Source organism: Strongylocentrotus purpuratus, unplaced genomic scaffold, assembly GCF_000002235.5.
Source record: "Strongylocentrotus purpuratus isolate Spur 01 unplaced genomic scaffold, Spur_5.0 spur5_scaffold_4, whole genome shotgun sequence".
Taxonomy (NCBI): Eukaryota; Metazoa; Echinodermata; class Echinoidea; order Camarodonta; family Strongylocentrotidae; genus Strongylocentrotus; species Strongylocentrotus purpuratus.
Window position 1 is genome coordinate 35,006,755 of NW_022145610.1, and position 24,719 is coordinate 35,031,473.

The 24,719-nt window shown below is 42.4% G+C and overlaps 2 protein-coding genes and 1 long non-coding RNA gene across 3 annotated transcripts; all 3 read right to left on the bottom strand.

Moving 5' to 3' along the window:
* Nucleotides 1-1,461: 1,461 nt before the first annotated feature.
* Nucleotides 1,462-11,014, bottom strand: LOC100888799 (phospholipid phosphatase 6). Its single transcript, XM_030997914.1, has 4 exons — nucleotides 10,956-11,014; nucleotides 4,067-4,268; nucleotides 2,817-2,934; nucleotides 1,462-2,273 (listed from the first exon to the last, which is right to left on the bottom strand). The coding sequence occupies exons 2-4, from the start codon at nucleotides 4,241-4,243 to the stop codon at nucleotides 1,921-1,923; spliced, it is 648 nt and encodes a 215-aa protein (XP_030853774.1). The 5' UTR covers nucleotides 4,244-4,268; nucleotides 10,956-11,014; the 3' UTR covers nucleotides 1,462-1,920.
* Nucleotides 11,015-13,734: 2,720 nt separating this feature from the next.
* LOC115929320 lies at nucleotides 13,735-17,244 on the bottom strand. Its single transcript, XR_004066420.1, has 3 exons — nucleotides 16,978-17,244; nucleotides 15,623-15,772; nucleotides 13,735-14,499 (listed from the first exon to the last, which is right to left on the bottom strand). It is a non-coding gene; the product is annotated as an uncharacterized LOC115929320 (long non-coding RNA).
* A 1,845-nt stretch (nucleotides 17,245-19,089) lies between these two features.
* On the bottom strand, nucleotides 19,090-22,789 carry LOC105440913 (36.4 kDa proline-rich protein-like). The gene is made up of 2 exons (XM_030997340.1): nucleotides 22,718-22,789; nucleotides 19,090-20,094 (listed from the first exon to the last, which is right to left on the bottom strand). The coding sequence occupies exons 1-2, from the start codon at nucleotides 22,787-22,789 to the stop codon at nucleotides 19,090-19,092; spliced, it is 1,077 nt and encodes a 358-aa protein (XP_030853200.1).
* Between the last annotated feature and the right edge of the window lie 1,930 nt (nucleotides 22,790-24,719).

The window sequence follows — 24,719 nt, forward strand, 5'->3', positions numbered from 1 at the left end:
TTGAGTAGTGCCCCAAGGCATCAGGAACTTACCAGAAAAACAGAAATTAATGGTATTTTTGTACATGGCAAATAGGAGATTTATCAACGTCCTACGTCACAATCCACTGACCGAACTACCTATTTGAGATTTGCATAGACTTTATTAGTGATCTCATATTTCAAACATTCATAACTTCATATTGGTCCGATTCATTTCAAACTTTTGCCATTCTGTTTCTGTTATTTTTCTGCTTCCATACAAATGAACTTATTACAAGGGTTGGATTGCCCTCTAAGGCTCGTTCAGATGTGACATTTGGAAAATTATGAGGTAAAAATGTAAAGCACTTCACATTCAAATCCTTTGCCATTCATCTCACACGTTCAATTCAATTTGATTTCGCAATATAAAAATCAAAATATACAAAGTAATGTTGACAAAAACATGGTGGCTTTTTTGCGGCGGTTTACCACATGCCTTAGACCTGCCTTATTAGTTGTGCAGTTGTGCACTGATTTGGGGTTTGGGCTGTTTCTAGCTAGTTTCTAGGGGTTTCTTGTGAAGCTTAGGCCTACACCGAAGTTCTTATATGGTGGATGGAATGAAAGAGATTTCTATTCATCCATATGGAACTGGGGTAGGGCACTCTGATTTGATTTGGATGGGGATATGCGGCTCAAGGCTCCAAATCATGGTCATTTTCATAAAAAACGAAAGGACTATGGATGAATAGTGATTTCAATTATTTTTCATCTGGGATTTGCACTTTACCAGGAATACGGCCAAGATTAAAAAAGTGGGGCCATTCCTAGGAACTTCTGACATAAAAATCATACTCTAGGCAATGTTATGGAATTTTTTGCAAACAAGCAACCGAATCCAAAGAGTGTTTGATATACATGTAGCGCCTTTTCCTTGCAGTTACAAAGCGCTTCACAATTTGCTTCATGACGTACGGAGTATAAGGACGGATTTAAGAATGAAATCAACACTTTCAAAAACACCAGTTGAGCCAATATAAAAATACATGTACATGTATAACAATTGATGCTCTCAAACAGATTAAATGGGCCTTCAAAAGTTTCTTGAACTGGTCCAGAAATGTAGCAGTCTTCAGCGTGGTGGGTAGCTTGTTCAACAGCCTTGCAGCAACCAAAGGGGAAGCAATGTCTCTGGTACGTTTCTAGGAGTGAGGCTCAGTCAACCATGAAAAAGATGAAAGACGTGCAAGGTGAGTATGGGGGTGATGAACCAGGCAATTACTGTTGTATTCTGGACACTGTTGATTAAGAGCCTTGTACATTAATAGCATGGTTTTGAGGGCTCGTCTCAATATACTGGCAGGCAGTGTAGTTCATATCACAAAGGTCTGGTATGGACCCTGATAGGTGCAGAGCATACAAGCCGGGCTGCTTGTATTCTCTGTACCATACAGGTATACTGTATTAGGCGAGTACCCCCCCCCCCTCCCTCCGCCTCCGCCCCCTTCCCCAGATGGAACTTTGTAAGACTAAAAGCATATTCATGTTTCATTATGCAGTGTACCAGAAATCAAAGTTAACTTTAGCAGAAACAGGAATCCTTCTTACAAAAAGTTAATGCATAATCTTGCAAAAAATACATCTCTCTGTTAGTTTTTTAAATTACATTGGCCTTCTCATTTGATAATGGCTCTTCTTTGTCATTCTCTAAGCATGCCATAGGGCATCACAATACTGCAATATTGCATGGATTTCCTTTCACAGTATAAAAGTTACATACATGTTGATACAAAGTTAATTATCACAAAATTGAAAGAATAATGGCATACATGAATCCTAATCACAGAACTGTTTCTGGTAAAAATGAAATACTGACATTCATGAAGGTAATATTACACTGTACTTTTTATGATTGCAACATTTTATGACAGGTACGATATCAATGGCTGGCTGGAGATCATAAATCCTCTGTAAGGTCCCACGTTTTCCAGTTCCTTTGTATAAACAAGCCCTGAAGTAGTCCAATGATAGTCCCACATATAACATCGCTCCAGTAGTGTCGGCCGAGGAGCACACGCGAGATGCAAACAGCGGACATCCATAGCAAGAGGAGAAATTGCATAAGAAGCGGTAACGTGAATGTTGTTACGAAGAAATAGAACACAAACCCTGCCCTCGTGCAGTGGCCTGAGGGGAAGGAGTAGTTATCAACGGAGACGGTGAGGAGCATGTCTGGCTTGTTCAAGGCTGGGCGAGGGCGCCGCACAGTTCCTTTTAAGATGAAGCTGACGAGCAGGTCTAGCAGCATTCCTGTGAGAGAGGCAATCACAATGATATAGAAGCAGATTAATAAAAGTAAAGAAAAAGACACAATTTTTAAAGAGTTGGTAACAAAGTATAAATCCATTTCACTTTGATGAAGTGGCAGACCACTCTCCTCTTTGCTCCAACTTTACTTTTCCACCTGTTACCTCTGAGAGATCAAATCACAACATAACTCATACCTTTTGTGGTACTATAGATGCATATTCTCTCACTGGATTCAACAGTCCCCTGAAATTTCCCTTCAAGCCGCTGTCACACACGACAGTAAACCACCTATAAGAAAAACCACGGCAGCTAATACAAGCATAAAATGTGTCCAAAATCTTTCTCTTACCACAAACAGATGTCATACATGTATATGCTCAGACGCATCTTTGAGTTGTGCATAGCTCTTATTCTTCCCCCCCCCCCCCTTCACTTGCCATTCATTTTATATATAAAATGGTTTTATTCTGCCACATGGGGCATTTTCCAAAGAGATTAACATTCATATGTGTTCAAGCCCCAATGTGGATACGCCTTTCTTACCGAGGACTAGGTTTGCAGTCGGATTGAAGACAACTGAGTTCTTGGAGAGGTAAGATTGATAGAGGATCGCCAGTAAGATGGTGAACCACGGAAGGCCATGCCCAGAGATCTCAAGACCCTTCAGAATTAAAAAACATAAGATATAAGAAAATTAACTAAGAAATAAAATAGGCTACAGAATACTACAAATTTGTGGTGAATTACATTCCGGTACCGACTTATTTTAAACAAGCAGTCATATTAGCATTAACTGAACATCGTCACTACCTTCTTACTACTATTACATTCATATTATTACTATTACCCTTTAATATAATGCTATGAATGACATTCGTATACAAGTAAACTATTACCTTCATTATTATCGCTATTACTTTTATCACTATTACCTTCAAATACATTGTGTAAATGTACCTTCATATTAATTTTATCTTCATATTGCTATTACCTTCATATTACTATTAATTTTACATTTACCTTCATATTGCTATTACCTTCATATTGCTATTACCTTCACATTTACTTTCACATTTACCTTCATATTACTATTACTTTCACATTTACCTTCACATTTAACTTCATATTGCTATTACCTTCATATTACTATTACTTTCACATTTACTTTCACATTTACCTTCATATTACTATTACCTTCACATTTAACTTCATATTGCTATTACCTTCATATTACTATTACTTTCACATTTACCTTCACATTTAACTTCATATTGCTATTACCTTCATATTACTATTACTTTCACATTTACCTTCACATTTAACTTCATATTGCTATTACCTTCATATTACTATTACTTTCACATTTAACTTCATATTGCTATTACCTTCATATTACTATTACTTTCACATTTACTTTCACATTTACCTTCACATTACTATTACTTTCACATTAACCTTCACATTACTATTACTTTCACATTTAACTTCATATTACCATTACCTTCATGACTGGACGAAGCCGTCCTGAGGTGGATTCCTCGGTAGCACATATACCCCACCGCTATTCCTATTACCTTCATGACTGGACGAAGCCGTCCTGAGGTGGATTCCTTGGTAGCACATACACCCCACCGCTATTCCTATTACCTTCATGACTGGACGAAGCCGTCCTGAGGTGGATTCCTTAGTAGCACATACACCCCACCGCTATTCCTATTACCTTCATGACAGGACGAAGCCGTCCTGAGGTGGATTCCTGGGTAGCACATACACCCCACCACTATTACTATTACCTTCATGACTGGACGAAGCCGTCCTGAGGTGGATTCCTTGGTAGCACATACACCCCAACGCTGGGTCCATTGCCGGTCATACTGCAGTATATTCTCCCACCAAGAGGATGAACCCGGAGGAGATCTTCTTCTCGGTTTCTTCATATTCATCCGATCGTTGTGCTCCTTCTTTGTCATGATGGTGTTGCTTGTAGATTGAGATCTAAAGTGTGATAAAAGTTTAAAGCCAAATTGGAGTAGATCTACTTCCATAAGTTCCAGTTTAACTTCATCTTGAGAAAATATTTTAAAATCGTTGTGAATGTTTATCCTATAATGATTATAAGCTGTGGTATACCGTATAGCCTTTATAGGCCGGCAAAATGTAAACATAAATAGTGGAAACTTTCTGAAAATGACTCATCATGAGAATCGCAAAAATGGGTATGTACAGTTGTACACATTCACTATGAACATGACGGACAAAGAAAGAGGACAAAATATACAGTTCCTCATTCTACCCTTTAACAATTGCTGTGGTAGACAAAGAAACATCCCTTCACTGCTATTATGTAAAAATGTGTAGAACAGGTGAATATGCATGTGACACCTGTTCTACACATTTTTACATAATAGCAGTGAAGGGATGTTCCTTTGTCTACCACAGCAATTGTTGAGGGTAGAATGAGGAATTGTATATTTTGTCCTCTTTCTTTGTCCGTCATGTTCATAGTGATAGAACAACAATGCAGGGTATGCAGGTAAACAAAGTCTCGTCTAGTCTTTCTGTTGATACCTACAATAATTATATCTGTCTGTAAGAACCCAATTACAAAACACACACGGCCGTGCACGACTCAAATAGTCAGAGGCTAATGCCTTAGTGGTAGCATTAGCATCTAGACTAGCCTTAGAGTAGACCGAAAGCTTCAGTCTCAGATAATGGTATCGACGGTTGTTTCGCTGAGAATACATCGGGGGGCTGTTTCTCGAAACCGTCATAACAACAAGTTCAACGACATCTCGACACTGTCGCGCAACTTGTCAGCTAAGTGTTTGACAAAGCCGTCTTTGCCAAGATAAGCAACAGCTTCCGCGACAAGTGAGTTGTCACTCCTCCAAACCTGTCATATCTTTTTTAATTGCTGTAAACTAGTGTAAGGCGCCACCACAAGTCAGTTTGTTGCTATTCTATGGGCCGCGAAATATAGGATTACCGTAGTTTCAATATCATTTTGAGAAAATTATGAATGATTTCGGAACGTAATTCTCTGGGATGCTCATTCTTTATAAAGCATGAATCCCTTAGCATTGATCTACTACGAGGCTCATACTGTTCACTTGTCTGTCATTTTAGTTTCAATAATATTTGGAAGGTGACCTACTCATTGCCTTATTGGTCATATTTCATTGACTATCTATTCATTTGGGGAGGGGGGGGGGTGGAACTGAATTAGCCATGTACGTGCATGTAGGCTTATGGATAGGCATTTTGTGGACGTTCCTTAGGAATTTTGAAATTTAATTCACATTTTCTTCTTCCATTCAAGCCATTATTATTGTAAGCAAACCAGAGTACCCTTAATTGAAAACAGCAATGTTTTATTTTCATCATTATCATTTCTGGTAAACAAAGCTGATAATTGTATAACATGAAATGCGCAATGGGAATGAACCTTGAGTTATTAAATATGCCCATTTAGGCTATCATTTTATCTCCATATCTTCTATTTTCAGGTGGAGAAAGAACGGCAGGCCGAAGAGAAGGCGAAATGGTTTCTTGAAGAAGAGCGATTATGATCGCTAAGAAAACTTTGGAATTGAAAAAACAAAAGAAACTAGATGGAACTTCGACTGCGCGCAGTCGAAAATGATGCCTCCGTCATAGAGCAAGTTTACAAACCAAAAAGCAATTTCTCATATACATATATGACCCTTTGATCTTTGACCTCATGACCCTAAAATGTACTCAGTTCATTGGCTCTGCAAGATGTCCTGAGTTAAATAGTAATCCATCTGTCAGTTCTAATGAGAATGCGTTCACAAGCTATTTTTGCATACATAATGAGCCCATGACATTTGACCTTTGACCTCATGACCCAAGAATCTACTCAGTTCATTGGCTCTGCAAGATACATCCATGATCTAAGTTTGGCAGGAATCCATCAATCTGTTCTAATGATAATACGATCACAAGCTATTTTTTGCATACATAATGAGCCGCATGACCTTTGACCTTGACCAAGACCCCAAAATCTAATCAGTTCATTGGCTCTGCAAGTAACATACATGACCTAAGTTTGGCAGGAATCCATCAATCGGTTCTTGAGATAACGCGATCACGAGCTGTTTTTGCATACATAATGAGCCCTGTGACCTTTGACCTTTGACCTCGTGACCCCAAAATCTAATCAGTTCATCGGCTCTGCAAGATACATACATGACCAAAGTTTGGCAGGAATCCATCAATCGGTTCTTCAGATAACGCGATCACGAGCTGTTTTTGCATACATAATGAGTCCTGTGACCTTTGACCTTTGACCTCGTGACCTCAAAATCTACCGTATTTGCCGGCGTAAAGGCCGCACCCCCGCATAGGCCGCACCCCCGATTTTGACATTAAAAAAAAAAAAAAAAAAAAAAAAAAAAAAAAAAAAAAACGTTTTTTGTTTTTGCTTTTTTGTTGTTGTTTTGCTGCCGAAAACCCACGCGTGGAAGGACCTTCATTTAACATCGAGGTGCAGTTAAAGGCGCTGATTTGTGCTTGTAAACTTGTCACAAATAATAGTAACAATGTCGTTTTTAGAAGAATGTGTAAGATCATTAATGTTAATTAAAAACAATAAAGTACCTATGGTACCAGTGGTGTACCTTGTGGTACACCATTTGTTATAGAAAAAAATTTGAGGAACTATTATTATAAACTACATATTGAGATCTATAAGAAAGATTACTTTCAAACCAAGATGACAGTCAAATTTTAGTGTTGTTGTAGTTTCCGAGTGGTGAGTCAACACACTGATTACTGAGCTGGGAGACATTGCCAGGCATAGCGCCATAAATCGAAACTATAAAAAAAAAAAAAAAAAAAAAAAAAAATTACTCTTTCGCCGCATAGGCCGCACCCCGACTTTTTGATATTTTCTCTTCCAAAAATACTGCGGCCTATACGCCGGCAAATACGGTAATCAGTTCATCGGCTCTGCAAGATACATACATGACCAAAGTTTGGCAGGAATCCATCAATCGGTTCTTCAGATAACGCGATCACGAGAACGGGACGTACGGACGGACAACCCGAAAACATAATGCCTCCGGCTACTTCGTAACGGAGGCATAAAAATAAATTAAAAGTACAAAATCAGTTGTATGCCTGTTGCCTAAATGTTGCGTTTCTTTGGATGTGACGGATGGAGAGCGAGAAGAGCTCCTGAAAATGATATATATGACTGAGGGAGGAGAGGAAGAGAGAGGGGGATGATTGCCAGGGCCCCAGGGGTAGAAGGTAGAAGTGAGAGAGTCAATGGTGGGAAGGAAAAAGAGAGAATATGGTGAGCGAAAGCCAGAGGGAGGGAGAGAGAGAGAGAGAGTGGGGGGGGGGGGGAGCATGCGATAAGATAGAGATAGTGTTATGTAACCCTGTAAGTTGGGGCTCAGATCGGATCGGAAGATCGGAGCGACACCCTCGCACCTATGATCAGTATCGGATCGGAAGATCAACTAAAAAAATCGGCTGATTTTTTTTGATTTTTTTTTTAAATGACGAAAATTTTCAAGTTTTTGGCTATCAAATGCTCAAAAAAATTCACGGCTAGGTTTATTTTGTCATTTGGAGTTGTTGTAGACCATGTTTGTTGATATTTAGTGCATTTTCATGACTTTGAAATTAATAATATTGGATTATAATGTAGGCATGCATTATAATCCAATATGGCGGCCCGCATGTTTTGCCTCTTCTCTTAGACCAATATTATTAATTTCAAAGTCATGAAAAGGCACTAAATATCAACAAACATGGTCTACTATTTTAGGAGAATGTAGGCCTAGATCTAGGCCTAGATTCTACATAGGTCTAGGTCTAGTACTAGTAGACCTATATTTTTTTTGGTACACTTTTAACCCCAAAACTTGTTTTGGGGGTATTTCGGGATAAATCTAGGCCCTAATGTACTAATGGATCGTGACAAAGACTAGATCTAGTTTAGCTGATAGTATCGCGATATGTCAATATCATGTCTGTCATGTCTCATGACTCATGTCATGGTTTTGTGAAATAGGACGCCAACAAAGATATGACTGTCATGGTGTTGGTTTCATGAAACGGGCCCATGGCTCCTCTGACTGCCTCTATACATAGACTGAAGTAGGCTTACGGTGTAGGCCTAGATGATCTGGCCGATGATCTATAGACTCTATCTAGACTATGTATAATCATGGCCTGGGTAATCAGGGGCGGCGATCCCGGGAGGACGGGGGGGACCCCCCCCCCCCCCCCCCCCCGGAAAATTTGAAAAAGTGCAAAAAAAATAATGTACAGCAAATACTGACTAAAGACTGCAAACACACTATTATGCTTTGGAGAACCGAAGAGTGCAGCATTTAGACATATACAAATGAAAAAATCTTCTGGCTCGGGAGCTAAGCTCCCTCGCATATCCTTCAAAATGTTCAAAATGTAGAAAAGTGAATGTGAAAAATATAAATTGTTTCTTTTCATACTATAGTTTTCCTAAGGAATATAATTTGTAATACAACAAAACTTCAAAACCTGTGAGGGGGTAGCTGTCCGCACCTTCACCCCTCTCGTTCACTATTCTCACTCACTCGGGCTTGGGGCAGTTCCCCCCCCCCCCGATAAAATTCAAATGTGGTTTATTTCTAATTCGATACCAGTGACTAATTTACAAAAGTTGCTGAAATGGCATGATTTTCTCTGAGCTTCCGGGGGCTCTGCCCCCTTACCCCCACCAGGGCCCTAAGCGAGCCCTTGGATGATCATCTGATCGTAATTTAATGTCTAAAACCGTTGAGCTTCTGAGGGCTTCGCCCCTGGGCCCACTCCAATTAGTGACCTGCATGCAAGTGTCACAAATAAGGTATCAAAATATGCTCATCTGACCCTTATTCAATGCCTAAAAACTCTGGGGGCCGTTCCTCGAAACCGTCATAACTACAAGATCAACGACATCTCGCCACTGTCACGCAACTTGTCAGCTAAGTGTTTCACGAAGCCGTCTTTGCCAAGATGAGCGACAACTTCCGCGACAAGCGAGTTGTCACTGCTCCGAACCTGTCATATCTTTTTAATTGCTGTAAAGCGCCATCACAAGTCAGTTTGTTGCCATTCCATGGGCCGCGAAATGGACGATTAGTTTTACTATCATTTTGAGAAAAATATAGACGAGTTCGGTACGTAATTCTCTGGGATGCGAAATGCAAATGTACAAAAGTGAGAATACAAATTATACAGAAACTTTAAAAAGCTGAATATAAACATTAAATCACAAATCATTAAACTATAACATATAAATAAGAGAGGTAAGAATGTTACACACCGTTTTCCATAGTTGATCCAGTCTTTTCTTAGGATACCGTCATACCTTTGGGGCCTATGTGCATTATTATTCCCTCTCTAATTACTTCTTCCAAATTATATTTTCAATATCAAATCAATTATATCACGAGTATTTATGAGACTCTAGAATAAAAACTGGCTGAGAAAAGACATGTTGCCTAAAATTCCTCGTCACAATAAACAAAAAAGTACGTATTGATAAACTATCACATTACGGTATCCTTCAACTAACTTTTGATTCGACCGTCGAAAAAAAACACTCACCGGTTTTTCTTCAATTTAAGAATCTTTACAGAAATATGCAAATTGTTTGATGATGTAAATATGATAATGACACTATTTATTATTTATTTTAGGAGAATTTATATGTATATATTTCTTTTGGAACAATTTTAGCCCCAAAACTTGTTTTGGGTTATTCTTGATAAATCAAATGGATCCTGACAAAGACTACGTTCTTGAGCTGCTAGTATCGCGATATATCGATATCATGTCTGTCATGGCTTTGTGAAACGGTTTATCCGCTTCATGACATCTCCGTAGGTCGCCGACAAAGATATGACTGTCATGGAGTTGGTTTCGAGAAACGGCCCCCTGAGCTTCATGGGGCTCTGCCCCTTGACCCCCAACGGGCTTTGCCCCTGGACCCCACGCCAATTTATGCGCCACTTGCTTTGCTCTATCTGATTCTGATCGCAAATACTTTACGGTTTATCCGCTTCATGACATCTCCGTAGGTCGCCGACAAAGATATGACTGTCATGGAGTTGGTTTCGAGAAACGGCCCCCTGAGCTTCATGGGGCTCTGCCCCTTGACCCCCACCGGGCTTTGCCCCTGGACCCCACGCCAATTTACGCGCCACTTGCTTTGCTCTACCTGATTCTGATCGCAAATACTTTAGCCCCCCCCCCCTCCCACTTTGAAAAACGTTCCGTGGGGCCTGCATGTAACATGTAAGAGCGGTGATGATTCAAAAAAATTCTCCCCCCTCCCCCCCCCCCAATTTTTTTTTTGCTCATTATGCGTTTCGTCCCCCCCCCCGGTCATGAAAAGAAATCGCCGCCCCTGTGGGTAATACTAGTTACTCTAGTAGGAAAGGGTCGATTCAGCCAAGACGAGCAACGGGCGCGCCTTTCCCTATCCCGCCGGAGCTCCGGGTGCGAAGGAAGGACAGAGTCGGTATTGACCCCGAAACTGAACTGGGCCGGGTGCCAGATATTTGCGCTTGTCTGCCTTGCACTTGTGATCAATTTTTTAGCAAAAGCAACGAACAACATTGATCAATATGATACTTCTATGAAATCACCATAAATTAATAAAAGTATGACGCTCACCTTCTATTTCTAAGTTTCTGAGTTGAATCGAGTGTCGGTACGTTCGGTAATAGACCGTGTAGTCGCGCTCGTTGAAACTGGCGACCAATAGGAAAGAGGCTAGTCACCAATAATGAGCCCTATAGTATCTCTAAATCGTACAATAAAAAAGGGAAAAGAAAATTGTGCACTTGTCGGCTGACGGTAACGGCATTATAGATTAGATTAGTGTTATTTAGGGTACGCATATGCATGTTCCCTCCTTTTGAAAACACCCCCCTAAGTCCGGTGTGTAAAGTCAATACGGGCCGGATTTTTGTGTACTACGAGCCGGTGCGTGAAAAGTACCCTTTTACCGGACATTTGGGGAACGTATACACGCATGGTATCCCTCTGTTCACGGAGTGGGGAGGGGGGGGGGGGGGGGGGGGGGGGGTTACTAAACACTATGATCGTATGATCTTTAAACTAAATTTTGAGTACATAATTGGACAAAATGCGCTTTATACTTTCAGCACATTTTTTTGGAGGGCCCTCGAAAATTAGAAAATTTGCACCCCCCCCCCCCTTGAGCGCCAGGGGGGGGGGGGGGGGGGGATCCCCCAAAAAGCTAAAAACCACGTGTTTTTACATGATTTTTCCCAGGGGGGGGGGGGAGGCCCCCGCCCCCTGGATCCGCCACTGTATGCATGCATTAAAAGTATATAATGGTCTTCGTAAGGGTTATATTATAAGGATGTATGTACAGAGAGAGCAAAAAGATAGAGAGAGGGAGGGAGGAAAAGTAAAAGCGAGAGAGAAGGAAAAGGATAAGGAAAAGAGAAAATGACGAGAAATTAAACTCCTAGACCGCTTCCAACACCTCTTAGGAAAGTCATTTTTAATTTTCAGAGTAAAACCAGAGGTAGAGGTAGGGTGAAGGGGTGGTCAAAGTAGTGTGGAGGGGTGGTAGAAGAAGGGATGTAGAAGGTAGGGTAGAGACGTGGAAGAGAGGCGGTACAGCCCAGATAACAATGCGACGTTACGCCAACGTGGGGCCAACGTAAGCTGTTACGTTGGTCCAACGTCGCCAACATGATGTTGGGCCCACGGCTTTCTTGCCGGCGGGCCAACGTTGGCCCGACAGTGACAAAATGACATTAAGCCAACATCGGGCCAACGTTATGCCGACCCCTATCCGACCATATGTGCCGATGTCCTCCCGACATTGAACCAACGTTATGCCAACCTCTTTTCCACCGTATGCCGACGTCTTTCCGACATTGGACCAACGTCGTCCCAACCCTTTTTAACCATGTGCCGACGTACGACCAACGTTATGCCAACCCCTATCCCACCATGTGCCGACGTTGTTCCGACATTGGATAAACGTCATGCCAACCCTTATCCCACCATGTGCCGACGTCTCCTCGACATTGGCCCAACGTTATACCAACCCCTTTTCAACCATGTGCCGACGTAGTTCCGACTTTGGACCAACGTTATGCCAACCCCTATCCCACCATGTGCCGACGTCGTGGGCTGTTACGTTGCGCCATCGTCGCCAATGTGATGTTGGGCCAACGGCTTTCTTGCCGGCGGGCCAACGTTGGCTCGACAGCGACGAAATGACATTAAGCCAACATCGGGCCAACGTCCCCCCGACGTATGACCAACGTCATGTCAACCCCTATCCCACCATATGCCGACATAGGACAAACGTAATGCCAACACCTTTTCCACCATGTGCCGACGTCTCCCTGACGTAGGACCAACGTAATGCCAACCCCTTTTACACTATGTGCCGACGTCTCCCCGACGTTGTCCTAACATAATGCCAACCCTTTTCGCACCAAGTGCCGACCCCTCCTCCACCATGTGCCAATGCTAGACCAACGTTATGCCAACCTCTTCTCCACCATTTGCCGACGTAGAAGCAACGTTATGCCAACCCGTATCCCACCATGTGCCGACGTTGTACCTCCCCTTTCCAGTTCATGCCAACATCCTTCTGACATTACCAACACCAACTCAAAAAACATATTCACACCAACATCGGTCGTCCGTTCATAAGAACATCGTTAAGATCATACTACATCGGACATGTACAATCATTCAAACACATGCATCACAACGTGACAAGGAAAAGCCAAGTAGTTTAAGATTGGATTAAATAAATAAACAGAGCAAAATCCACAAAATGAAGATAGTAACAATTTCAAAACTTGACATCCCTCCAAAACAAAAGAACAAGGAAAATAAACTGATTTTGTGATAAAACATACTTTATTTTATGTGTAATAATAAACAAACTGTGGTAAATGTGAATACAATTATTGTACATCTTTCTTTTGTATTTTCGTTTGAATTCGAAAAAGATGTAAACATAGTTTAAAGTTCAAGGTATCTCAATGTGTCACAATATAGGCCTACTATCAATGAATGCTAGGACGATAGGAGCTGTTATAAAATGAATTGTCGCTTACACGTAACACAACATAACATACTGAAATTCATTGTACGAATATAATAAACAATCCTCGCAACTTCCCGAGTAAAACAAAACAAACTTTCTGGCAGACGAACACGATTGCTTATGACAAGATTCCTCTACATATGTACAGCACAAAAATATAAAGAAATGAATAAAGTGTCCACCATTTGCATACCAAGAACTGGGCAATTAATGTAAACAATGTTCCATAAAAAATTAAAAAATAAATTTCAGAGAAATTGCCAACATTTTTTATGCTTAGGCATTTCAGAGATGCTGATACATTTCGTCGCCATATCTATTGTTAGGAGGTGTTTTTTCTATGTGTTTTAGGAGGGATAGTATACATTGCTTGAATGTGTGAAGTAAAGCAATCGCTAAATGTTTATATAACAAGAGAGGAAATTTTAAAGTGAAGTAAGAAAGAGCAGAGCTTGTAAAGGGAAAAACACAAGTTTCTTCACTCTGATATACCACTTTCAATATTTCTTTAAATTGAGAAGAAGGTAGTACGAAAAACATTCAGTCACTTAGATATATGAAACATTTTTTCTTACCTTTGAAATTCTTTATAGCATGCATTTAGTTGACACGTTATACAGGCATTCAAATCAATTACGACCTTCTTCGACTCATGGTATAGCTCTCTTTTTAAAATTGGGCAATTAGTGAAATTTCACCACAATAAATAACAAGTAAACATGCATAGCACACTATTTAATAACAAAAGTTATTGTTTATGTTTGTGTACAAAACATAATGCCTGCAGAGCTGGCTAGCAAGCACCGTAGCTTGCCTAAGCGGAGATCGTTCTTGATATAACATCACTAATCCTTTGGTCAATCATTCCGAGGAACTCTGAGAATTGTAAGGGGCGGGGTCCACCATTAGACGAGCAACTTGGAGAGGTTTTCAAAAAATTGTAAAAAATATAAGGAGGCATTTATTTATGAAACAATTGTTATTATGTTGCTTTAAAAGGGTCTTGATACAAGACATAAAAGTTTTAATTTCCTAAGGCAATTGACCTTTAAAGAACGGGTTAGTCGGAATCAAAATCTTGTCTAGCTTGTGGTGGTACAACTTCGACATCTGCGGCAAAAAAAAAGAAGAAGAAAGAAACCAAACAAGATTTAAAAGCAGATTATGGAAACATCACCTTGAAATAGTACGGATATTAATCAAATAGTACGGCATTCAAGGGAAGTAGTCCTGAGTGGCACATCCTCCCTAGTTTTGATGAAATTTCATGGATAGAAGTACTTTGTCATGAAAATAACTTCGTTCAAACTTTAGAGCGAATGACCCAGACGTATGGAAATTAGAAAGGAATGGATTTCTTCTATTTTTGTCTTGTTTAATTAGAATAGCATCAAACACTCTTCTCAACAAAGGAAATATACATTTGAGGTAAAATGGCAGTAATATTCTTCAATAGAAAGAACCAATTTATAGTATCTGTTTGCTCAGTGTTGAGATGCTTGATTGATAACAGTTTAAAGCCCCTCTTAAGTGTTGGATCCCCAAATTAGCCAAAGAATAGATGGCACAATCTCACTTAAATGGTATGATGTAAAAGACGATGTCATTAACACCCGGACACTTCTGCAAATAGAATATTGCCCTAACAAATGTGTTTGAAGTAGAATATGGATGAAAGAATACAAAATTTTCTGCATACAACACAAAACCCTTAGTAAGTTTGTATTCTTTCTAATTTTTAGGACAAATGTTTGAAGAAGAGTGGCATTTTCTTTCACATCATTATAACATTGAAGTGAAATGTGAAGCTCCCAATACTTTTTTTGTATTTATGTAAGCTCCCAATACTTGAGAGAGCTCGAGGGGCTTCAAAGTAGAAACAAAAACACAAAGCTATATCGTTAGTTGCTTATACAAGAAACAAATCAATTGACTGTGTTTTGTTTTTTGTGGCACCCTGCATTCAGAATTGTTTCCAAAAAAATACTGCTATAAGCAGTATTTCATGATTTGTTGTTGTTGAATAGTTTTGTAAGTGATCACAATGCAGTTTCTCAATATAATCAGGAAAAAGATACTAGCATCCGTTAGCAGCTATGTCCTACACAAACGTACATTAATCCAGTACATTTGTACTTTGTGTGCAGGGCACAACTATAACGAATACTAAGAAGTGCTATCCTGTCTACATGTATAACTAAATACAAAATGAATAAAATGCCAAATGACATACCCATATTTCTGAATGTTGAGGTCAATGGGGTCGTTGGGGTCGACAGTGTTCTGGAGGTTGATGGGGTCGATGTCGAGGGGTCCTTGGTGCTGTTGATGCTGTTCTGGATGATCGAGGTAGGGGTAGCTGGATCTGAACGGGTAGAGGAATCTGGAATTTGTTGTGAAGTTGACGATATGAAATGCAGGATTTAATATTTAAATTTCAGAATTGTAGGGATTATGGGAGAAAAAAGTATTGGGATTTGGAAGAGCTATATAGAATTGAATGTATTAATAAAGAACGTCATAATTTAAAAATAAATAATTAGAATATTTACCTTTAGTTCAAATTATAGCAATTTAATATACATGTGCATAAACAATAAAAACTAATTTGAAAATGAGAATAAAAATGCAGCAATAATCAAATTTGTGAATGAAAATTGTGAATGAAAATTATGGGATCGATCAGTGTTGCCCCCGCCCCCAATAGTTTTTCCTATTTACTATTTGATCAAATTGAGGTTCTTGTGGCCAATTGCGACTTTAAATGATTGCAAATGCCAAAATGAGGGTAATTCCCACCAGCTACCTCTTTCACATCACACTCACAATCCACTAAATGTGTTGATACAAAGTTCTTGCATATTTTGGCAGACTTGGCACACTCCCTTGTAAGATTTCAGGAGGCTAGAAACATGTACTAGCGGGATATCTTAATTCACAGCCGAATCTCGTAATTTATTCCTTTTCGAACTGAATCATCATCAGCATATATTGAGCTACTACAGAGTATATAGTATAGACCTACTTCTAAATCTGAAAGTATCAGAGACTATAATATCATTTAGATATGCATAAAAAATGATGCGTCTTCCCATTCAGCTCTATTTGATTCAATTGGTCTTTCCAACAATGCATCAGCACCTTCAACACTTGTAACACCAACAGATTCACAATCATTTGATTCATGGTCGATATTGCATATTGGGATGAACATCATCACTGTCACGGACGCTGCAACATGATGCATCAATACATTACCTAGGTCTAACTCTAAGTCAGGAACATATTAACATTTATCACGGCAAACACTCAATACATCTGATGCCGACACTTCGGCCCCCATCATAGCCATCATAGCCATCACTCACACTTCAATTGCACGCAGCGGGTGTGCATGCTAAGCGTACGCCGAGCACTCACTCACTTTCACTTTCATTTGGACAGGGAATTATCAATGATTACTTTAACAATTTCTCATGCTATTTCCCTCGCTTTGTGACGAGGAGTTCTCACACTATACAATTTATAAGTTTCACGCGACATGCTCACAAAAATAACGTTGAAAGAGAAAGAAAATCATTCATTTACCATGCAGTGTTGGTACTCCCCGGCAACTGATCCAGACAAATGGACAGGATATGGCTGACGTACGTTGCATTTGCATGAGCACATGGGCATGCGCACGCATGCATTTTTTTTACCCGGATGTAGCGGTACTAGGTCGTATTTGCTACGTTGGCCCAACGTCATATAGCCAACCAATATATACATGCACTATTTATCAGTAAAGATGGAGACGATATAGACCAACGTTAAGCCAAGGTTGGCCCAACGTCGCGTATATTAGCCAACATATCCACCATTTATCAGTGAAAATGGCGACAATGGACCAACGTTCAGCCAACATTGGCTCAACGTCGACTAGCCAATTAACAACCACAATTTATCAGTAATAATTGAGACGATGGACCAACGTTCAGCCAACATTGGCCCAACATCGAATGGCCAGCCAAAAGCCAACATTTAAAATTTAAAATTGAGACGATGGACCAACGTTCAGCCGACGTTAGCCCAACGTCGAACAGTCAACCCAAAGCCACCATTTAAAATAAAAATTGAGACGATGGACCAACATGAAGCCAACATTGGCCCAACGCCGAATAGCCAACCAATAGCCAACATTTATAAGTTAAAATTGAGACGATGGTCCAACTTTCAGCCCACATTGGCCTAACGTCGAATAGCCAACCAATAGCCACCATTTATCAGTAAAAATAGTGACAATGGACCAACGTTCAGCCAACATAGGCCCAACGTCGAATAGCCAACTAATAGCCACCATTTATCAGTGAAAATGGCGACGTTAGCCCTACGTCGAATAGCCAAACATAAGCCAACATTTATCAGTAATAAATGAGACAATAGACCAACGTCAACCAACATTGGCCCAACGTCGAATAGCCAACCAATAGCCAACATTTATCAGTGATAATTGAGACGATGGACCAACATTTAGCCAACATTAGCCCCACGTCGAATAGCCAACCCAAAGCCACCATTTATCAGTGATGGCGACAATGGACCAACATTGAACCAACAATAGCCCAACGTGGAATAGCCAACCAAAAGCCACCATTTATCAGTGAAAATGGCGACAATAGACCAACGTTCAGCCAACATTGGCCCAACGTCGAATAGCCAACCAATAGCCGTCATTTATCAGTGAAAATGGCGACAATGGACCAACGTTCAGCCAACATTAGACCAACGTCGAATATCCAACCAATAGCCACCATTTATCAGTGAAAATGGCGACAATGGACCAACGTTCAGCCAACATTGGCCCAACGTCGAATAGCCAACCAATAGCCACCATTTATCAGTGAAAATGGCGACAATGGACCAACGTTCAGACAACATTGGCCCAACGTCGAATAGCCAACCAATAGCCACCATTTATCAGTGAAAATGGCGACAATGGACCAACGTTCAGCCAACATTGGCCCAACGTCGAATAGCCAACTAATAGCCACCATTTATCAGTAAAAATGGTGACAATGGACCAACGTTCAGCCAACATTGGCTCAACCTCGACTAGCCAACCAAAAGCCAACATTTATCAGTGAAAATGGCGACAATGAGCCAACGTTAGCCCAACGTCGAATAGCCAACCAATAGCCAATATTTATCAGTGATAATTGAGACGATGGACCAACGTTCAGCCAACATTGGCCCAACGTCGAATAGCCAACCCAAAGCCACCATTTATCAGTGAAAATGGCGACAATGGACCAACGTTCAGCCAACACTGGCCCAACGTCGAATAGCCAACCAATAGCCATCATTTATCAGTGAAAATGGCGACAATGGACCAACGTTCAGCCAACATTGGCCCAACGTCGAATAGCCAACCAATAGCCACCATTTATCAGTGAAAATGGCGACAATGGACCAACGTTCAGCCAACATTGGACTAACGTCGAATAGCCAACCAATAGCCACCATTTATCAGCGAAAATGGCGACAATGGACCAACGTTCAGCCAACATTGGCCCAACGTCGAATAGCCAACCAATATCCACCATTTATCAGTGAAAATGGCGACAATGGACCAACGTTCAGCCAACATTGGCCCAACGTCGAATGAGCCAACCAATAGCCACCATTTATCAGTAAGAAATGGCGACAATGGCCCAACGATTAGCCAACGTTGGCTTGCCGACTGCGACCCTTCCGACCGTGGCCGACGTTGGCCCAACGCCGTATCGTTATCTGGGAGGTAGGTCGATGGAGTGTAGGTAGGCGGATAGAGGAAAGGTAGGGTAGAGGGAGGACAGCAAGGGTGGAGCGGGTGGAAAAGGTATGGTGGAGGGGTGGTAGAGGTAGGCTTGAGGGGTGGTAAAGGTAGAGTGGAGGGGTGGTAGAGGTAGGGTGGAGGAGTTGTCGAGGTAGGGTGGAGGAGTTGTCGAGGTAGGGTGGAGGGGTGGTCGAAGTACTGTGGAGGGGTGGTCGAGGTAGGGTGGAGGGGTGGTAGAAGTAGTGTGGAGGGGTGGTAGAAGTAGGGCGGAGGGGTGGTCGAGGTAGGGTGGAGGAGTTGTCGAGGTAGGGTGGAGGGGTGGTCGAAGTACTGTGGAGGGGTGGTCGAGGTAGGGTGGAGGGGTGGTAGAAGTAGTGTGGAGGGGTGGTAGAAGTAGGGCGGAGGGGTGGTCGAGGTAGGGTGGAGGAGTTGTCGAGGTAGGGTGGAGGGGTGGTCGAAGTACTGTGGAGGGGTGGTCGAGGTAGGGTGGAGGGGTGGTCGAAGTAGTGTGGAGGGGTGGTAGAAGTAGGGCGGAGGGGTGGTCGAGGTAGGGTGGAGGAGTTGTCGAGGTAGGGTGGAGGGGTGGTCGAAGTACTGTGGAGGGGTGGTCGAGGTAGGGTGGAGGGGTGGTCGAAGTAGTGTGGAGGGGTGGTAGAGGTAGGGTGGAGGGGTGGTCGAGGTAGGGTGGAGGGGTGGTCGAAGTAGTGTGGAGGGGTGGTAGAGGTAGGGTGGAGGGGTGGTCGAAGTACTGTGGAGGGGTGGTAGAGGTAGGGTGGAGGGGTGGTCGAAGTAGTGTGGAGGGGTGGTAGAAGTAGGGCGGAGGGGTGGTCGAGGTAGGGTGGACGGGTGGTCAAAGTAGTGTGGAGGGGAGGTAGAATGATGTAGAGTGGATGGAGGGGTGGTACGGTCTAGGGAGGAGAGGTAGAGTGGATGGAGGAGAGGTAGAGTGGATGGAGGAGAGGTAGGGTAGATGGAGGAGAGGTAGGTTGGATGGAGGAGAGGTAGGGTGGATGAAGGAGAGGAAGGGCGGAAGGAGGATAGGTAGGGTAGATGGAGGAGAGGTAAGGTAAATGGAGGAGGGGTAGGATAGAAGGAGTAGAGGTAGGGTAGAAGGAGAGGTAGGGTAGATTGAGGGGTGGTAGAGGTAGGGTGGATGGAGGAGAGGTAGGGTGGAAGGAGGAGAGGTAGGGTGGATGGAGGAGAGGTAGGGTGGATGAAGGAGAGGAAGGGCGGAAGGAGGATAGGTAGGGTAGATGGAGGAGAGGTAAGGTAAATGGAGGAGGGGTAGGATAGAAGGAGTAGAGGTAGGGTAGAAGGAGAGGTAGGGTAGATTGAGGGGTGGTAGAGGTAGGGTGGATGGAGGAGAGGTAGGGTAGATAGAGGTAGGGTGGAGGGGAGGTACAGGTTGGGTGGATGGAGGGGTGGTAGGGTGGAAAGAGGAGAGGTAAGGTGGAAGGAGGAGAGATAGGATGGATGGAGGAGAGGTAGGGCGGAAGGAGGAGAGGAAGGGTGGATGGAGAAGAGGCAAGGTAGATGGAGGGGTGGTAGGGTGGAACGAGGAGAGGTAAGGTGGAAGGAGGAGAGATAGGATGGATGGAGGAGAGGTAGGATGGAAGGAGGAGTGGTAGGGTAGATGGAGAAGAGGTAGGGTATATGGAGGAGAGGTAAGGTGGATGGAGGAGGGGAAGTGTAGATGGAGAGGAGGTAGGGTGGATGGATGAGGACAGATGTAGAGTGGATGGAGGGGTGGTAGAGGTAGGGTCTAGGGAGGAGAGGTAGGTTGGATGGAAGAGAGTTAGGGTGGATGGAGGAGAGGTAGGGTGGATGGAGGAGAGGTAGGGTGGATGGAGGAGAGGTAAGGTGGGATGAGGGGAGGTACGTGGAGGGGAGGTAGATGTAGAGTGGATGGAAGGGTGGTAGAGGTAGGGTGGATGGAGGGGAGGTAGGGTGGCAGGAGGAGAGGTAGGGTGGAGAGGGGAGAGGTAGGGTAGATGGAGGAGAGGTAGGGTAGATGGATGAGAGGTAGGGTTGAAGGAGGAGAGGTAGGGTGGCAGGAGGAGAGGTAGGGTGGAGAGGGGAGAGGTAGGGTGGATGGAGGAGAGGTAGGGTGGATGGAGGAGAGGTAGGGTGGATGGAGGAGAGGTAAGGTGGGATGAGGGGAGGTACGTGGAGGGGAGGTAGATGTAGAGTGGATGGAAGGGTGGTAGAGGTAGGGTGGATGGAGAGGAGGTAGGGTGGATGGATGAGGACAGATGTAGAGTGGATGGAGGGGTGGTAGAGGTAGGGTCTAGGGAGGAGAGGTAGGTTGGATGGAAGAGAGTTAGGGTGGATGGAGGAGAGGTAGGGTGGATGGAGGAGAGGTAGGGTGGATGGAGGAGAGGTAAGGTGGGATGATGGGAGGTACGTGGAGGGGAGGTAGATGTAGAGTGGATGGAAGGGTGGTAGAGGTAGGGTGGATGGAGGGGAGGTAGGGTGGATGGAGGAGGGGTAGGATAAAAGGAGGAGAGGTAGGGTGGAGGGGAGGTAGATGTAGAGTGGATGGAGGGGTGGTAGAGGTAGGGTCTAGGGAGGATAGGTAGTTTTGGATGGAGGAGAGGTAGTGTGGAGGGAGGGGAGGTAGGGTGGATGGAGGAGAGGTAGGGTGGAAGGAGGAGAGGTAGGGTAGATGGAGAAGACGTAGATGGAGGAGAGGTAAGGTGGATGGAGGAGAGATAGGATAGATGGAGAGGAGGTAGGGTGGAAAGAGGAGAGGTAAGGTGGAAGGAGGAGAGATAGGATGGATGGAGGAGAGGTAGGATGGAAGGAGGAGAGGTAGGGTAGATGGAGAAGAGGTAGGGTATATGGAGGAGAGGTAGAGGTAGGGTCTGGGAAGGAGAGATTGGTTGGTAGTGGATGTAGGGTGGTGGTAGATGTAGGATGGTAGTAAAATGATAGTTGAAGTAGAGATACGACTGTGTCGGGAAAGGGTTCGAAATGAAGGTAGCAGATGAAAGACTTTCACATACACAAACACACACATGCTCTCATTATAAACATCTAAAACGTTGAGAAGCTTATTTCATTGGAAATAAAAACAGAGACAGTAGTAAGCATTTTAAAATTTAAATTTATCTTTGAGTATTACATTTTGTATTACATCACAAAGGTTAATAATGACAAACTATTTTCTTTATTTGTGAATTAAATTCATATTCTTTCTCAACAAATTGGTAATTCGATCATAGAGTTATACATATTGTTACATTTTTGCATTGGGTCAAGGGAAAATATTAACATATTATACTAATGACGCATATATTACATTTGCATTTTCGAGAGTTTCAATGACATTGACATTGTTCGCAAACAAATAGTCTCAGTAAATTGTGTAGGATGCATCCATTAATTGATAGTTACGAGTATTGTATTGAGACACAAACAATGATATTACCCAGGGGCGTCAATCCTAAGGCTAGCAACTAATTTCAGAAGTGTCTGTATACAGAACATACTAATGCAATGTCTGCCCGAACGATGGATTGACGCCCCTACCCACACCGATGTGATTGGAGATGTCATGAAGACATTTGATAAGTGTCTCCTCTCCCCCATCATACCTGTCATGTGGGTCCTACATGGCACATAAAGTACAGTTACCATGGTTACAGGTGGCAAGAAGAGTATACCTTGATAGATAACTACACTATCATGCAATAGTACAGATATTGGATGACTGTTGGACAGAATGATCATCATGCCCAATAAAATAGACATCACCCTAGTACCAAATGGAAATAATCCTTAAGATTGTGGAACTCAAAATCTAATTCTTGTATCATCAACCGACTTTGATGGGATGAGGATTTAACTATTGATGAAATTAGAAGGGGGTAAATGATGGGGAAAGGTGATGATACTCCTCATATGAGTCTTTGCCCCTCCCATATTAGTCGAATGTGGTATATTTGGGAATAGGTACTTTATTGCCCCTCCCCCATAGTGTAATAATGGGAGGAGCCCATCAATGTAGGAGCACTGCTTATATATGCCACTAGCTAGGCTCCTCCCTGTCACTGTATATATGCATGGGTATGCAGGGGAGGGACTCATTTGAAGATAATGTTCCGCGTCCCCCCCCCCCCCCCATCTAGCTTACAACAGATAATGAGAGGAGCAATTGATTGAAGCTCCTCCCTATCTGTATATATGCATGGGTATGCAGGGGAGGGACCCATTTGAAGATGATGTTCTGCGTTTCCCCTCCCCTTCTAGCTTACAACAGATAATGAGAGGAGCAATTGATTGAAGCTCCTCCCTATCTGTTGTGTTAAGGATTGTTGTACAGGGGAAGGGTAAATTTTGACACATTTTGCCTTTTTTTAAAAATCATCCATTGACTCAGGATGGGGGTATTCCCTACCACTGTCCTCTAATTCCTTTGGTTTAGCTCAACAAGGAGGGGCTCTGTCCTCCCATCCTTACCCCCTTCAATATTATTAATAACAAATTATGACCAAACGCCCCGGCCCCTTAAAGGGCAAAGGCACTATAGTTCCAAAAGAGAATCCCAGTATACCTTGCTTGCCACCTGTAGTAAAAAATAAAAAATGATTTTAAAAAGGTGCAGGTATTTCAATGCTAAACCATCCACTGTATGCAAACAATAAGGATATCTCTATCCTAAAACCACCAAAAACCAGTTGGGGGAAAATGTGCGGAAGAACAGGCTACATACTGCCTGGCTGCACCAAGCTGGTATGTCCTACAAGATTAACGTATCTTCATTGTTATGTAAAAAGAGAGAGAGAGAGGGGGGATGTATTGACTTGATAAAAACATGTAAGCCAATTTGAAGAAACACTATTAATTTCTCCTATTCCCCTCTCTCTTACATATTCTGCTAACATCTTCGAATCACATCTTGAACATAAAAATATGTTGTAATAGTGGAACATTGATTACCAATACGACAAACAATGTTGTATGGTAGGAAAGTATCTACCAATAAAACTATACTCGCTCATATAAATATACAGTGGATGGCACTATACCAGTCATACATTCTTTTAACCATGGAGACCAACAAATATTATTCATGAAAGCTGTCAGTCATTATGTAACCACGTTTCTCATATATCATATTTCTGTAAAGTGTTTACAGACATCGCAGATGTATAGGCACTATAGTATTATACCACCATTATAGTGCAAAAAAAAGATGTTTTGAGATGGACAAAACATGGAGCATTACAAATTGCTATTTACATGAACAGGCACCTTGCCTGTTATATCTCCCGGTATAAACCACAAGATGAAGCAGACGAGACTGCTTAGAGAGAACGTGAAGTTGTATGGCATGGTTAAAAGAGTGAATGCAATTTACGGTATAGCTACGATTGTGACAGTTCCTAACTCACCAGTGGTACATACGTATGCATCCATGAATATGGTACATACACCAAGCCAAGCTAACAAGCAAGCTTAGGCCAGGCTTCAGGAGGACTACAGCCTCCATCCTCATCAAAATGAGGGCTCCTGGATCTGTTAACAGGAG